Source organism: Lynx rufus, unplaced genomic scaffold (assembly GCF_022079265.1).
Source record: "Lynx rufus isolate CCGP_SWC_20201006 ecotype Redwood Valley unplaced genomic scaffold, mLynRuf1.p SCAF_7, whole genome shotgun sequence".
Taxonomy (NCBI): domain Eukaryota; kingdom Metazoa; phylum Chordata; class Mammalia; order Carnivora; family Felidae; genus Lynx; species Lynx rufus.
In genome coordinates, this window is record NW_025814889.1 from 38627834 (window position 1) to 38642021 (window position 14188).

Genomic DNA, 14188 nt, shown 5'->3' on the forward strand with positions numbered 1-14188 from the left:
AAGAATCTGACTTTGGCTCAGGTCATGATCTCGTGGCTCATGGGTTCAAGCCCTGCGTCAGGCTCTGTGCTGACAGCTTAGAGCCTGGAGCCGGCTATGGATTCTGTCTCCCTCTCTCTCTGCCCCTCCCCTGCTCACACTCTCTCTCTCAAAAATAAATAAACATTAAATTTTTCTAATGTTTAAAAAACAAGTGACATTTGACAGTGCATGTTAGCCATGTGCCTGGGGCACAGATATGGCACAGCCAATTGGCTAGAGCCTCCAGTAAGATTTGCAGACCCACACGACCCTCTTCCAAAGCTCTTTGAACCACTTACTCATGGCCACATCACTCCCTTCCAGATTTCTGGAGAAGGGACAAATCTGTCAATTCTTGATGAAAAATAAGCCAAGGCCCTTAAACTGCCAAATCACTCAGCCAACTGGACAACTGCGAAAAGCTGGGAGTCCAGACGTCCAGCCTACTGCTTCTGCTCCTGGTGGAAGGGGCTAGGGGTGCAGGGCTACAAGAGACCCTGGGAGGTCAGCTGACCCATCTGCCTGCTTCCAGAACGACACACAAGCTATTCTGGAGCGTGAAATCTTGGAAGACCTCTGAAGTCTTCACAGCCTCCTCTGTTTCCTCATCTGGGGCCCCGTGGTCTTGACACCCCCCTCATGCAGCAACACGAGCCTTCTGCCTTTTGTTTAGCTTCCACGGGGATGGAAGGTGCTGGCCACCGTCTTCTACATATCAGTGTCTGCGACCACTGTGGAAACCCTCCCTTGAGCCTTCCCAGGATGCCTCATGCTGGCTCAGTTCTGCATTGGCCTCTGACACGAGCCCTCGGGGTAACATTGGGTAGACTGGTTTGAGAGCCTGGCCAGGAAGGGGGCTTCCCCAGAAGGAATGGGTGGATGGAGAAGTGCCTCTCTTTCATGACGGTTCCTCAGCTCACGCACACCACCCTCCCCCCACCGCCAGGAAGAGGCTTCACAGGGTCACTGGCAGTCGTCGCTGTGCCTCTTACCCCTAGATGATCTGAGTCTGGTCTCTGTCTCATGCACTTCCCACCCACCTGCACACCCACGTGCCCCAGCCGACGCCCAGAAGATCTGCCCCTGATGCTGCCCCTGCTGCTGGGGTCAAACATACTTCCCCCCACCCCCCAAGCCTCTCACCAGGATCCCTCCTAGGCTTTTGCCAACCTTTCTCAACTCTGACACAGTCTATCAAATCATTTGCTCAAAGTTCCACAGAGCTGCAGATCTTTTTTCTGGCCTGTGTGTTGTGTGCAGACCCCTCCTTTCCTGCTTCCTCTTTATCATTCTCAATCCCAGTTCCTTCTCCTCCCAAGCCTCGGACACATCAGCTCCAATCATTAGGCCATTTTTACTCCTGGAACACATAGCCAACCCAGGACCGAGGGGACCCAGAAACGGAAAGGCAAAATGCAATGGGAAAAGGGAGAAGAAGGTTATTCCACGTTTTTCAGGCCACTGGTTTCCACCAGCTACATCACATTTTATTGTATTGTATTGTATTGTATTGTATTGTATTGTATTTTGTTTTATTTTATTTTATTTTATTTTAATTATTTTATCCTATTTTTATCTCATTTCATTTTTTTTTTTAAGTCTATTTATTTGAGACAGAGCATGAGCAGGGGAGGGGCAGAGAGAGAGGGAGACAGAATCTGAAGCAGGCTCCAGGCTCTGAGCTGTCACCACAGAGCCCAACATGGGGCTCATGAGATCATGACCTGAGCTGAAGTTGGCCGCCCAACCAACTGAGCTACCCAGGCGGGCCCACTGCATTTCATTTTAAATGTCAGGGCTTAGATAAATTTTGGGGGGAAAATGGGGGATTATGTTTTATTTGAAGTTCCAGCCATCTGAAATTTTCAGCCGAGCTATTGATTATCCAAGTAGTGGGCTGGTACAAATGGGTTCACTTCCTGCCTCAGTTTCCTGATGGTTAGGTTCGGCTCAGGGATACAGTGTGCAAATGCTTGCACGTAAGGTACCTTTGGCAGGAGCACAGCACCGTGGGGCTGGCTTCGATGCCCTGCAGCCCTTGAGACCCAGGGCTGGCTTTGGGGGAGGTGGAAATACTGGCAGGCTGGTGGTGCCCGGAAGCCTCAGCAAAACACACTGAGAAACCCTCCAGGCCCGGCACGCCCCGTGCTGCACAGCACTCCTCATGGAACCAAGGACCATGCTGACGACGTAGGGTAGAAGTGAGGAGAGTGGGAGAAGAGGGGCCTAGGAGTGTTTCCCATGAGACAGTGTAAAAAAGCAGACACAGAGCCCCTGGTCCATGGCGCACAGACAGGGGTCTGCCAAGGGCAGGCGGTACGGAACAAGCCTCCTCGCTGGCAGCCCGGCACCTGGGGCCTGGCTGAGTGCTTAACAATGGTGCACAGGGCAGACGAAGGGGCTGCTCCTAGGCTGGGCTCCATTCCCCAAATCACTGTCGTCACTTACTCCTCGGAAACCTTCTGGGCTCCAAGTTTGTCCATCAGTGTTTGGAACTGAGTCTCCTCATCTTCATCCATGCAGCCCGCATGTTCTTCCCCTCTGGACTGATATACCTTCTCTTCCTGGAGCCGTTCAACCTGCTCGCCTGCATCTTCCTGACCTGGCTTATTCTGGCTGAAGAAGAAGTGGCCTATAGGATGCACAGCACAAGGATCTGAATTAGGCAATATGCACCCGGGAAGACCTTATCATTCTTAGTTGCCAGGAATCGTTTGGGGCTCCTCTGAGGGAAGAAAAAGGGAAACCCCCTCCAGCAAACATTCCTGGACACCAGCTCCTGGATTTGGGGTCTTCCCGTCTTCCATGAGATTCTGAGTGAGCTGCTACAACCTGGGAAAGGCAGAATGGATGACAGGACTGTGGCACTTTTGTGGCTCTCCGGCTTAGAGCTCATCTCTTCATTGGGTTCTTCTCTAAACAACAAGAGCCTCCCCTCCATCCACCTCCAGCAGGCTGACTGTGCTCCATATTACCATCTAGTCACTTCTCCCAGTGGCATCACTGAACTTCACATTTACAAGCAACATAACAGTTTTGGTGCACGTTCTCCATACTCATACTGCCTGTAATATACAGCAATCTGTTTTATGCTCCCAAGGCAGTTAGAAGCTCCTAGAGGTCAGGAAAGACCTCAGATACTTCTAAACAAACTATATGGCACCTTATATGAGGCAGATGTGTGGTAAGACCTGCCTGCTGACCAGTACCTGCTCTGATAAGTATCTGACCAGTATCTTATCTGACGGTATTTCTGGTTTCTTTATCTTGTTCATGAATCTCTGTCCTCCTTCATCCTGGGTACTTTGAGAATGACTGGTCTATTCAAACCCTCTAGAAATTCCTCTGATAGCTGGTTCCCCTCACCCGGGAAGACTCAGCCAGACCCAGGCTGAAATGAGCCATGCAGCCATCCCACTTTATTGTGAACTGGTGTCACAGAAAGGAAAAGAGACAAGGAGAGGCTGGAAATCTCATCTCGGCTCCCGTCTTACGTCAAGCCTTCTGCCCAAGCTCCCTTGCATTCCCCTTGCCATTCTCAGGTGGGAGGGGACCTGGCAGAGACAGTGCAGTGGGCACTGAGAGAACAGTGGTGTGGACAGCTGGTGCGGACAACCAGAAAACAGGCCCAAATAATCTGGAGCCTGGAAACTTCAAGAGGACAGGGAAGCTTGTGCTACACAGACCCATGGGTGTGGTGTGGGAGGAGGCATGCACCTTACATAGCTTTATGTAGCTGGGGCCCCGGCATCCATCAGAACTTACTAAATCCAGTGGTGAATTCCTCTGGCGTCAGAAAGCCATTGCCATCAGCATCCAGGGCGTCAAACACATGCTCCAGTTCCTCCAGGCTGAGTGGTAACTCCTCATGGAGCCTCTGAAAACAATCCAGACGGCACTGGTTAACACTCGGATCGTCACAGAGGGCTGCCCTGGGAAGGCAGAGCTTTCTGCCAGAAATGTCCAGAGTGGGCCCTGGCCTACAAAAGACCCCATTACCATCCATCCTTCTCCTCCTTTGAATGTTACAACATTGACTATTTATTGGGTGCCTCCTAATGTGCTAGGCAATTTGCTAGGCGATCCATAAATAATAAATAATAAATAAATAAAATATTTATCAATATTTTTATAAACATGTATATTTGTACTGAATTCTCGTGGCAGCCCTCTAGGTGGGCATTATTATCTCCATTTTACAGGTTAAAGTTACCTGCCCAAAGGTCACCTAGCCAGTAAATAACAATGAGTAGTCAAATCTGGGGTCTGACTCCAAAACTGGCCCTCTTCACAGCCACAAAGGACCAGAACTGTACTGGACTGAATCCTGTGGGAGGATCACAGCCATGGCACATGGTGTTGTCAAGTTGAATGAGACTGTGAACATAAAGAACATGGCACAGTGCCTGGCCCAGAGAAAGCATCTGGTAAAAGGTAGTAGGAAGGGGGAGAGAGAGAGAAAGAGAGAGAATGAGAGTGATGGATCCACTGACCCACCAAGGCCCAGCAAGTGAATGGCAGAGCCAGGTTTCATGTCTAGTCCTTCCTGGTCTCCTCAGGCCCCTGTCCTCTGCCCTGGTACCTCCTCTACTGAGATGCAGGTATGGGTCACACCCTCAGGAGCCTTCCTGATGGAGGCCACCCACGTCCCAGGGCCCCGGCACCACATTTGTAAGTTTTGGCGGACACACATTTTAGTCCTTCAGCTCTGCGGGGGAAGCTGGATAAGCCCCCTTCTTCTGAGTGACCCCCACCCATCACACCAGGCTGTGCCCCACTTCTGCCCCCTACTGGCTGCCAACCAAAAAGATGTTAACTGCCACTGGCTTAAGGTGTCATTCCCCCAGGAGCATTTGTGTTCTAAGGGAGAATTGGACAAGATGGTGTGCAAGGAAGTTACATATAAGCACTGAACCTGAGCCCTGGCCTGGCTAGGGTCACAGAGGATGGGAGGGCAGGGACCAGCCCAAGGGATGAGGAGCAAGTGGCTGAGCTCCTGATGCTTCCCTCCGGCCTTCTGCCTGATGTGCAGTGGCCCCAGGCCAAGGCTAATTTGCATAGTTGAAGCAAGCGTAGTCTTATACCCTAATAATCTAAGTCTCCAAACGAGGACTCCCCAAGGGAGTTCATTATAGCCCAGCTGCCCCTCCCCTTCCTCCCCGTTACCCAAGGGACAGGTGCACAAAATCGCCAGTATGCAAGTGACTGACAGCTGAAGACAATGAACACAGGGCTGTAGGAAGGAAGGTATATACCCCTCTGAACAATGAAAACGAGCCGGCAGGTGTGAAAGCCCATGACACAACTTGCGAGAACATTTGGCTTGGTCCTATGGCAATCTTCTAGCTGATAAGCCATAAAGTTTAATTTGGCAGGTACTGCATTAAGGCAGACTGTGATGCATTACAAAGTGGAAAGACAGGATGATGTGGAAGCCATTTAGGAGAACTGAATTAAATATGAATGAGTTTTTTAGAAAGCAAGGGGAGTGAGCGTTTGTGCAGAGTCTAGAAGCGCATCTGCTCAGCACAGAGCAGAATCTCTGGCTTATCAACATCCATAAACCAGCTGTCTCAAAAGCCACAGTAAGAGTATGCGGGGTGAGAAGTGAGTCAATTTTGCAAGCAGGAAGTTTTATTAGCCCCATTTGAAACCAAAGGCATCACACGGGAGGTAGGGTGAAAACCCTTGCAAGTCTGGCCCTCTCCTTGGGGTAATCCTTCCTCCTTCCCACCGTCACCATCAGCCTAGGATTGCTGGATCTGATCAGTGACGTGCCTCACATAGGACTGGAACTACAAATGGGCTGCAAGAGGTCTGCCGACATTGGTGGGACCCTCAATTTGCCTTTCACTGAAGCCACCCCCACACGAGGGTACCTTTTCTCTCGAGGACGTGAACTGGGAAAAGCTGTTGAATATACACCACCTTAGGCTCTATTCCTGAATCTAACACAAATCCCTCCATCACCTAATCTCAGCCTCTCTTGTCTACAACTCAGGCTGGTTTCCTCTTTCTGCTGTCCGTGAACCTGGAGAAAGTGATATTAGATCTTCCAAGTAGTTCTTGCTCCTCCTGTCCTGGCAAATTAGTACTGAGTGCTTCTTCAGCCTTCTCTGCACGCTGCACCATGCCAGATTCTTGACCCTCTCTTTGTTGGCCCTACTGGAAAAATTCTTTAGTCTCAATCACCATAATCACCTCTTATGTATCTTTGTTCTCAGGGCCTGCAGAGACATGTGAAACCAACTCATTCTGGTCTTGTTTCCTGGGCACCTGGTGCTGTCTACATTTTCAGCCAAGTGAGGTAAGCAGAGCAAAGAGGGACAGGATTATTCATTCCACTGATCGGAGAGCCTGCAAGGCTCTAGATTTGCCTAAAGTCACAGCGGAGACCAGCGCTGGGATTAAAGAGCTGATTTCTCATTTGGGGCTTCAGCTATAGTCAAAGCGTCCTCTGCTGTGTTCTTTCTAGAATTCCGTACTCAGCATTACCATGCCCTGCCTACCCACCTACCACCAAAAGTCTCTCTTGCCAGCAGCACCACATACTAGCCTTCCAGAGATCCTGTTTTTCACTTGTACTTCCATCTGGGAGGGCAGACGGGGGAGGGAGGAGGAATGGGGAGGAAGTCAGCTCACCCAATTCATGCTGCTGCTCTGTAAAACTCTGCAGCTCCTTCAAAGCCAGCCTCCCTCCACTGCCTTAAGTTAGCTCTGAACTCCTGTTTCATTCAGGCTCTGCAGCCCCTGGGGCAGGGCCAGGCTGTGCCTTCCCCTGAACACATTGCCTTCTTTTATCAGCTTGTAGTTATATACTGATAGACGCAATCAGTTGATGAATGTCTGCTCCTTCAGTGGACTAGGAGATCTGAGCCAGGGATTCTGTTCGTTTTTACTCACTATCGTGTTCTCAGGTAGCCCCATGCTGACCAACATGGAGTATTCAGATACTTGTTGAATGAATGAATGAATGAATGAACGGCTAAGGGTGATGGCAGGAGATGCTGAACTCCTATCTAGGGAGCACTGGTCTGGACCTCTCATACTCCCAGTCCTGGCCAGCACTACTGCAGATTCTCAGCAAGGTCTTACAAACTGGACATTTTCCAAGACCAGGAATAGGAAGCAATTCTGCAGCAGCAGTGTAAAGGCCTGGGGCTCCCAAAACCATGGAAAAATGCCATCTTCTTCTATACTCTAGCCAGACCCCTCTACCTTCCTGGTCACCAGTCCAGTAACATGCCTCACACAGCTTAAAATGAATGGGTGCACAGCTTCAAACATGTCTGAGGAAAACTTATTAAAGAGAAAACCAGAAGAGATCCATCTTTATGGCCAGAATTAAAGTCTCCCTTCTTCTGGGGCTTCTACAGCATTCTGTTCAGACCTCTCTATTCCAGCACCAAAAACTCTCTTCCCTGTATCATAACTCAGCTACTCCAAACATCTTTATAAGGAGAATTCAAGGTCTGAGATGTGAGATTACCTTTATTCTGCTTTATGTTTTCACGTGCTTGTTTTGGGCTGAGTGTTTGGTATAGCCTAGGGTTTCTCAACCTTGGCACTACTGAAATCTTGGCATGGTTGATTCTTTGTTGGGTGACAAAGAGGGCACCATCCTGTGCCTTATAGGGTATGTAGCAGCATCCCCGACAATACCTAGTAGGTGCCAGTAACATCCCCCCGTCTAGTTTCCATCGAAAATGTTTCCAGACATCACCGAACGTCCTCTAAGAAGCAAAATTGTCCCACTCATGTAGACTGGACACACACAACAATAGCACCAGCTGGATATGAGTGGAAGGCCCCCTCTTTAGCAGGCATGCCTTTTCTTTGTCCCCAAGGAGGGACAGATGAGCACTTAAAGTCATAGTATGATGGTTTGGCTGGAAAATAGTACTGTGGCTCCTCAGAAAATTCAGAAACAGAACTACTATATGGTCCAGCAATTTTCCTTCTGCACATATACCCCGAAGAATTGAAGCAGGGACTCAGAGTATTTGCGCCCCCCTGTTCACAACAGCATCAGTCTCACACGAGGGTGTGAAGCAACCCAGGTGTCCGTCGATGAGCGAATGGATAAACAACCTGTAGTGCACAGGTACGATGAAATATTATCCAACCTTAAAAAGGCAGAAAATTCTAACACCTGTGACAACACGGATGAACCCTGAAGGCATTATGCCAAGTGAAACAAACCAGTCATAAAAGGATAGACACCTGTGATCCGCTGACAGGAGGAACTTAGAATAGTGAAATTCAAGAAGACAGAAAGCAGAATGGTGGTTGCCAGGGACTGTGGGGAGGAGGAGTCCATGGAAGTTAGTGTTTAATGGGTACAGTGTTTCCATTTTGGAAGATGCAAACAGTTCTAAAGATGGCAGTGGGGATGGTTGCACAACATGAAGGTACTCAATGCTGTTGAGCTGTACACGTACAAATGGTTAAGACAGTAAACTGTATGTTATGTGTATTTTGCCACAATTTTTAAAAATCACACTGTGGAGGACATATAGGGTACAAGCCCCCAACCCCTGCTCCCAACACACACACACACACACACACACACACACACACACACACAAAGTGTATTTATGGAGGGATTTCCAGGTCCCAGTCTCAGGGCCAAGAGCTCTACATGCATACGCACATTTAATTCTTCTCTAACCCTGGGAGGTACTATAAATAATTCACAGATGAGGAACTATCGCCTAGAGGGTTTAAGAGGCTCACACAAACTCACATGCTATTAAGTTGCAGATTCGGGGCTAAAACTCAGTGCAATTTGCTATAAAAATCTTAGAGAGTCCAAAGTTAACCTAAACCAGGAATCAGCTAACTTTTTCTGTAGAAGACTAGGAAATACACATTTCAGGCTGGGCAGGCCTTTTGGTCTTTGTCACAGCTACTCACTCCTGCCACAAACATGAAGGCTGCCATGGGCAAGTTGTAAATGAATGAGCACAGCTGTGTTCCAACAAAACTTTACTCACACAAATAAGCAATATTTGGTTTGCCAACTCTTAAATGATTCTTAACAGTGTGGCTAGTCTAGGAACTCTAGGCAGTGTTGGGAGGTAGGTACTTGGCATTGGTAGGTAATCATTTCACTTTGAAAAGTCAAGGAAGCAGGGGTTTTGAGGCTCTAGGTGTCTTCAGAGAGATCTTCTGCCCATACTGGCCCCCTCTCCCTCTCTGGGCTGAAGAAGTCCCTTCACACCCTTCCAGCCTGGCCTTCTCATGTCCCTCTGTCCCTGTGAGGCAGGACTGACTTTCACTCGGGGTCCTCAGCCCCATGACTCTGCTTCTCTAGGGGCTGCACCAGACTCTGCCCTGCAAAGCAGTCTTCACCCCAATTCTGCCTGGAGCGATCCCCATGGAACCCAGAGAGTTTCCTCATAGAGGAGGGGGTGGGGTCTGAGGGGCCATGGGTGGAGCTGAGGTTTCTCAAACTGCTGCCTACAATATGTTCACATAGGTTGATTCCAACACCGGCTGTCCCCGCAGTAGAACGTCCACATATGGAGCCCCAGCATAGGACAGCTTGCACCCTTGCCCTCAGTGCAGCCTGCCTCTGGTTCCTCCAGGTTTCTCCAGGGACCCCAAAGGAAAAAACTTCTCCTGGACCCTGCTCCTTTCCTTCTGTGGTCCCTGCTCTCTCAGAGTGGGCTGGCTCCATACTGCTGGGGCTCAGACCCTGCAGCAGTCTCCTTCCCCACCCGTACCCCCCCCACCCCTACCTCTTGGATGGACACAAAGTCTTTCTCACCCACTGAAAATAGTTTTTTGTCCATCAGGACCAAGAAGAATAAGAGCACCAAGGGAGGAGCTTAACTCTCTCTTTTTCCTAAAGGACAGTAAGCCCTGCATGGTCTTGTTCTGACTCTGCTTCTTTACCCACCTCTTCCAGACCCTGGATCTGCTCTCCCTCGGGTCCATGGCCTCACCTTCCTTGACAATCAGTTCCTGTTGTTGTTATTGTTTTTTAAATATTTATTTGTTTATTTATTTTGAGAGAGCATGAGAGCACGTGGGGGAGGGGCAGAGAGAGAGAATTCCAAGCAGGCTCTGCACTGTCAGCACTGAGTCAGACACAGGGCCCGATCCCACAAACCGTGAGATCATGACCTGAGCAGAAATCAAGAGTTGGAGGCTTAACCGACTGAGCCGCCCGGGCACCCCTCAGTCCCTGCTTTAAAGGGCCTCTCCCGGTGGCTGAATTTTCGTGTGCATGCATAATCTGAGCTCTTCTTTCAGTTCCCATGAGGCCGGGCTGAGAACCAAAGGTGAGCAAGGTGGTAGTGGTCAGGTTCAAGGAGGTGACCACCAACCAAAGGGGTCACCTGGCAAAGCAGCTCCGTGAGGGAGTGACAAGGAACAGACAGATGTCTGTAGGTTCTGCCCAGGAGAGCCAAGGGGTACGTGGGGCTTCCACAGAGCATCCAGTGTTGATGATGTGTGGGTTGCTGTTCTCCACGTATCTCTTTTCCAGCCCATCTTCCCCCAGATAGGACCCGAGAAAGCAGCAAAGAGATAGCGCTTAAGTGATGGGCCTTGTTCTTCCTTGATAGCACTTTCACAGCCTACAGAACTGAAAATTTCAAATGCTTCACTGTCCACAGGTACACAGAAGCTTTGGAAAACAAAGTAGAAATAAAGGCCATGATGTGTAAGTATCCACTAGGTAGGATGTCTGTCCCCTTTTCCTCTTGCCTCAGTCACAATCGAGGACTGAGCAGGAATGTAGCTGAGTTGGTCCCTCTGCAACTTGATGGTTATGACTTCATTCCGGGTCAGATACAAATGATTTCTTACAACTTACACTTTGCAGCTTAAATTCACCATGACTCTTCCTCCCTTCAGTAAAGTGTGGGCTTCAGTGAAGGTTAATTGGGACACACACACAGAGAGAAAGTGCTGAATTGCACCACGCATATGGTCCAGAGCTGACCATCAGTACATGTCAAATTCCCTTTTCTTTCCTTCCAGAAGGGACGATCAAAAGTTAAGTATGCCATTAAAACCACCACCACCAACCACCACAGACCTGTGAAGAACAATAATGAAGTTCACAGACAGGGTTTCCTCAAAGCACACAGAGTCTGGCCTTCCATGGAGAGTAAGACTTGGGTTGAGTTTCAGTGACAGAAATGTACTGGGGAGCCAACTACTGACAACATAGATGGTCTGAGCTCTCTCGTGGGCTAAGCCTGTCCTGTCCTCCGGGTCTCTTCCCTCCATTCGTGCATCTATGGCATGGTGGAAGAGCTCTGGGAAAAGCCTGAAAACACCATCCTGTGGGGCCAGGGAAAGACCCACAGCCTTCACCTGGGTCACATGGCTCATCTCTTTGCAGCTCCCACATGTGAGCCCAGAAGGGGACTGAGCCCCATGAGGGTCTACATTCCACTGCCCAACTTCACTGTATTCTGAAAAGCCAAATTTAAAAAAGAAAGCTTAGGGGCGCCTGGGTGGCTCAGTTGGTTGACCGTCCAACTCTTGATTTTGGCTCAGGTCATGATCTCACAGTTCATGGGATTGAGCCCCGTGTTAGGCTCCATGCTGTCAGTGAGGATTTTCTCTCTCTCTCTCTCTCTCTCTCTCTCTCTCTGCCCCTCCCACATTCGTGCTCTCTCTCAAAAAATAAATAAATAAAATTAAAAAATAAAAAGAAGAAAACTTGACCATTGCAGGATTTTCTTGCAACAGCATGGCCATGCATCCCTCCCCAAGATGCTCTTGGCTGGAAAGAGCTGGAGAAGGGCTAAGTCCAGCTTGCTCTGGTGGAGCCTGCATCTTGTTTATGTCAGAGGACATCACGGCTGCAACATAACGGACTTAAGACACTCAGAAGAAGCTTTTGACGCGAATGCTGGAAAGGCACTAGACCAGGGGTGGGAAAACTATGCCCCAGGGTTATAAATCGGACCCCATCATCTGTTTTTTATGGCTAGTGAACTAAGAGTGGCTTTTACACTTTTATTATTTTTTATTCAAGGATAATTAGCATACCATGTTATATTAGTTTCGGGGGTGAGATATAATGTTAAATGGTTGAAAAAAATCAAAAGAAGACTATTTGGGGACACACAAAAATCATATAAAATTCAAATTTCAGTGTCCATAGAAGTTTCATTTGATCAGAGCCAAGCTCACCTGTGTACATATTGCCTATGTCAGCTCGTGCAGCAGCATGGCATTGAGTGGTTGTGATCGTGTACATGGCCCACAGAGCCTAAAATCCTTATGGTCTGGCTCTTTAAAGAAAGTTTGCTGAGCCCTGCACCAGGCAATGGGGTACACCGGGGTTCTGCAGTATGTCTCTTGGGACCCAGTTATGAGGGGTTGAGTGTGGTTGGGTTTCTGGAGGAGCTCCAGAAATGCCTTCCTCCCTGGTTGTTGCACTTGTCAATGTGTTCCTAAGGCACACACAGTACCTCGGCATAGCTCAAAGCTTTATTGTGAAGTAGCAAGCTGGTGCCTTCCCACTCTGTTTCAGAAGGTTCTCCACCATGTCTTACTCAAGTCCTGTATGTTGCTATCACCATTTTCCAAACCTGACAGTTACTGAGTCAGAGAGGGGAAACAATCTGTGAGTTTGACGGCAAGCAAAGTCCAGGAAAGGAATGAACCTAGGAGGTCTGGCTCCCAGTAGAGTTGAGGCTGACACCTCCTTCCAGGGCAGAGTAGATGGCACCTTTACTGCCCCCAGTGGGGCAGGCCCTAACCCAAGATGGAGAGAGCCATGCCATTTGGCATTCCAGGTGGGCTGGCCTCTTACCTGCATATCCCTCCTGGCGATGAACCCCTTGCCTTCTGTGTCACAGGTCTGAAAGAATTCCTGTGCCTTGCTCAGCATGGCCAGCTCTACCGGTGCCAGCTCCTGGGTCTCCTTACACTCCAGGTTGTCCAGGGGACTCAGGCAGGCCCCGCTTTCCTTTGGACCCTTTCCAGGTCTCTGGGGTCTAGAGACCATTCTCCTGTCAGGGGTAGCCATCCAGGTTTGTCAATTTCTTCAAGTCTTTGCAGAACCTGAACACAGAAGATGAGAGAGACAAGTGGGTGTGGTGTGGATGGAGTGAGGCTGAGAAAGAATGAGAGGGCATTAGAGGGCAGCCATAACTGCTCACCAGTGTGCCTGGCCTCTCTTACCAACCACCTCCTCATTAGCAGAACGGCAAGGGGAAATGTGCTGTGATTGCTAATAGATCAGCCAGCCCATTGAAAAAAGAAGAAGGGGGAAAAGAAAACAGACATTTCTAGAGTGAAAGAAGGTGGGTAGTGGAAGCCTGAAAATAATTTCTCCCCATTTAAACTAACAGCAACAAAACAGATTCTGATAGACAGACCAGCTACCATTTATTGAGTGTTCACTTGGAGGCAGGCACCATGTCTTGGTCTCTGTATACATTTTCTCATTTATTTCTCACATCCCTCTGAAATAGATATTAGCATCTTCATTTTATCAATGCTCAGAGAGGCTGAGTGACTTGACCAAGGCCACACAGCAAGTTAATGCAAAAACAGATATAAATCCAAGCTCATCAAACTTGTATTTGACCTTAATCCTACATTGTCCTGACTCTTCAGCATTTCGAAGGGTGGAGAACTCTCTTCTCTCAGATTCACTGTTTCCTATGCCCTTCACAATCAACAAGTTCTTGGTGAGCTCTTAGCTCATACTGCAGGCCTCTACGGGGCCTGAGAGCATGCAGCGGAAAGCTGATGGAGGAAAGTGTACTGTGTCCTCAAGGAGCTTCCTGCTCTACTGGATTTGCCAGGCCTAGTTTGGTCTCTGGCCAACATAAAATCACAAATTATATGTCCTGATCAGACATTTAAAGCCCCTTATGGATTTTTTTTTCAGAGGGTGCACTGTAATGTGATGCTATGGGAGAAGTTATGCAGAAACCAACTTCTAGTCTGGACTCTGTTGCTCCTTAAGTGACCTTGAATAAGTCAGTACCTGTCTGGGTCTCAGTTTCCTCATCTGTGTATTGAGAAGACCGGTCCTATTTTCTTTAAGGCCCCTTCTACCTCTGACAGTCTGTAAGTGTATGATATTTCAACATAATAAATTGTTACTAATAAAAAAAAATGGGTCAATGTGATGAAAGGAAATAGTCATATCCTTGGAGTTTTCTACCTGAAAACTTTTTGGAAG

General features: G+C 48.7%; 1 protein-coding gene across 7 annotated transcripts in view; it reads right to left on the reverse strand.

Moving 5' to 3' along the window:
- CRACR2A (calcium release activated channel regulator 2A) overlaps nt 1–14188 on the reverse strand; it is a 134814-nt gene that overhangs the window by 62447 nt on the left and 58179 nt on the right. For all 7 annotated transcript variants that reach the window (XM_047067401.1, XM_047067400.1, XM_047067398.1 and 4 more), the window contains 3 exons: nt 12806–13056; nt 3787–3898; nt 2470–2653 (listed from right to left, as the gene is read on the reverse strand). In XM_047067401.1, coding sequence (XP_046923357.1) covers nt 2470–2653; nt 3787–3898; nt 12806–13021 — 512 coding nt within the window. In that variant the 5' untranslated portion in view covers nt 13022–13056. The remainder of the gene's footprint in view (nt 1–2469; nt 2654–3786; nt 3899–12805; nt 13057–14188) is intronic.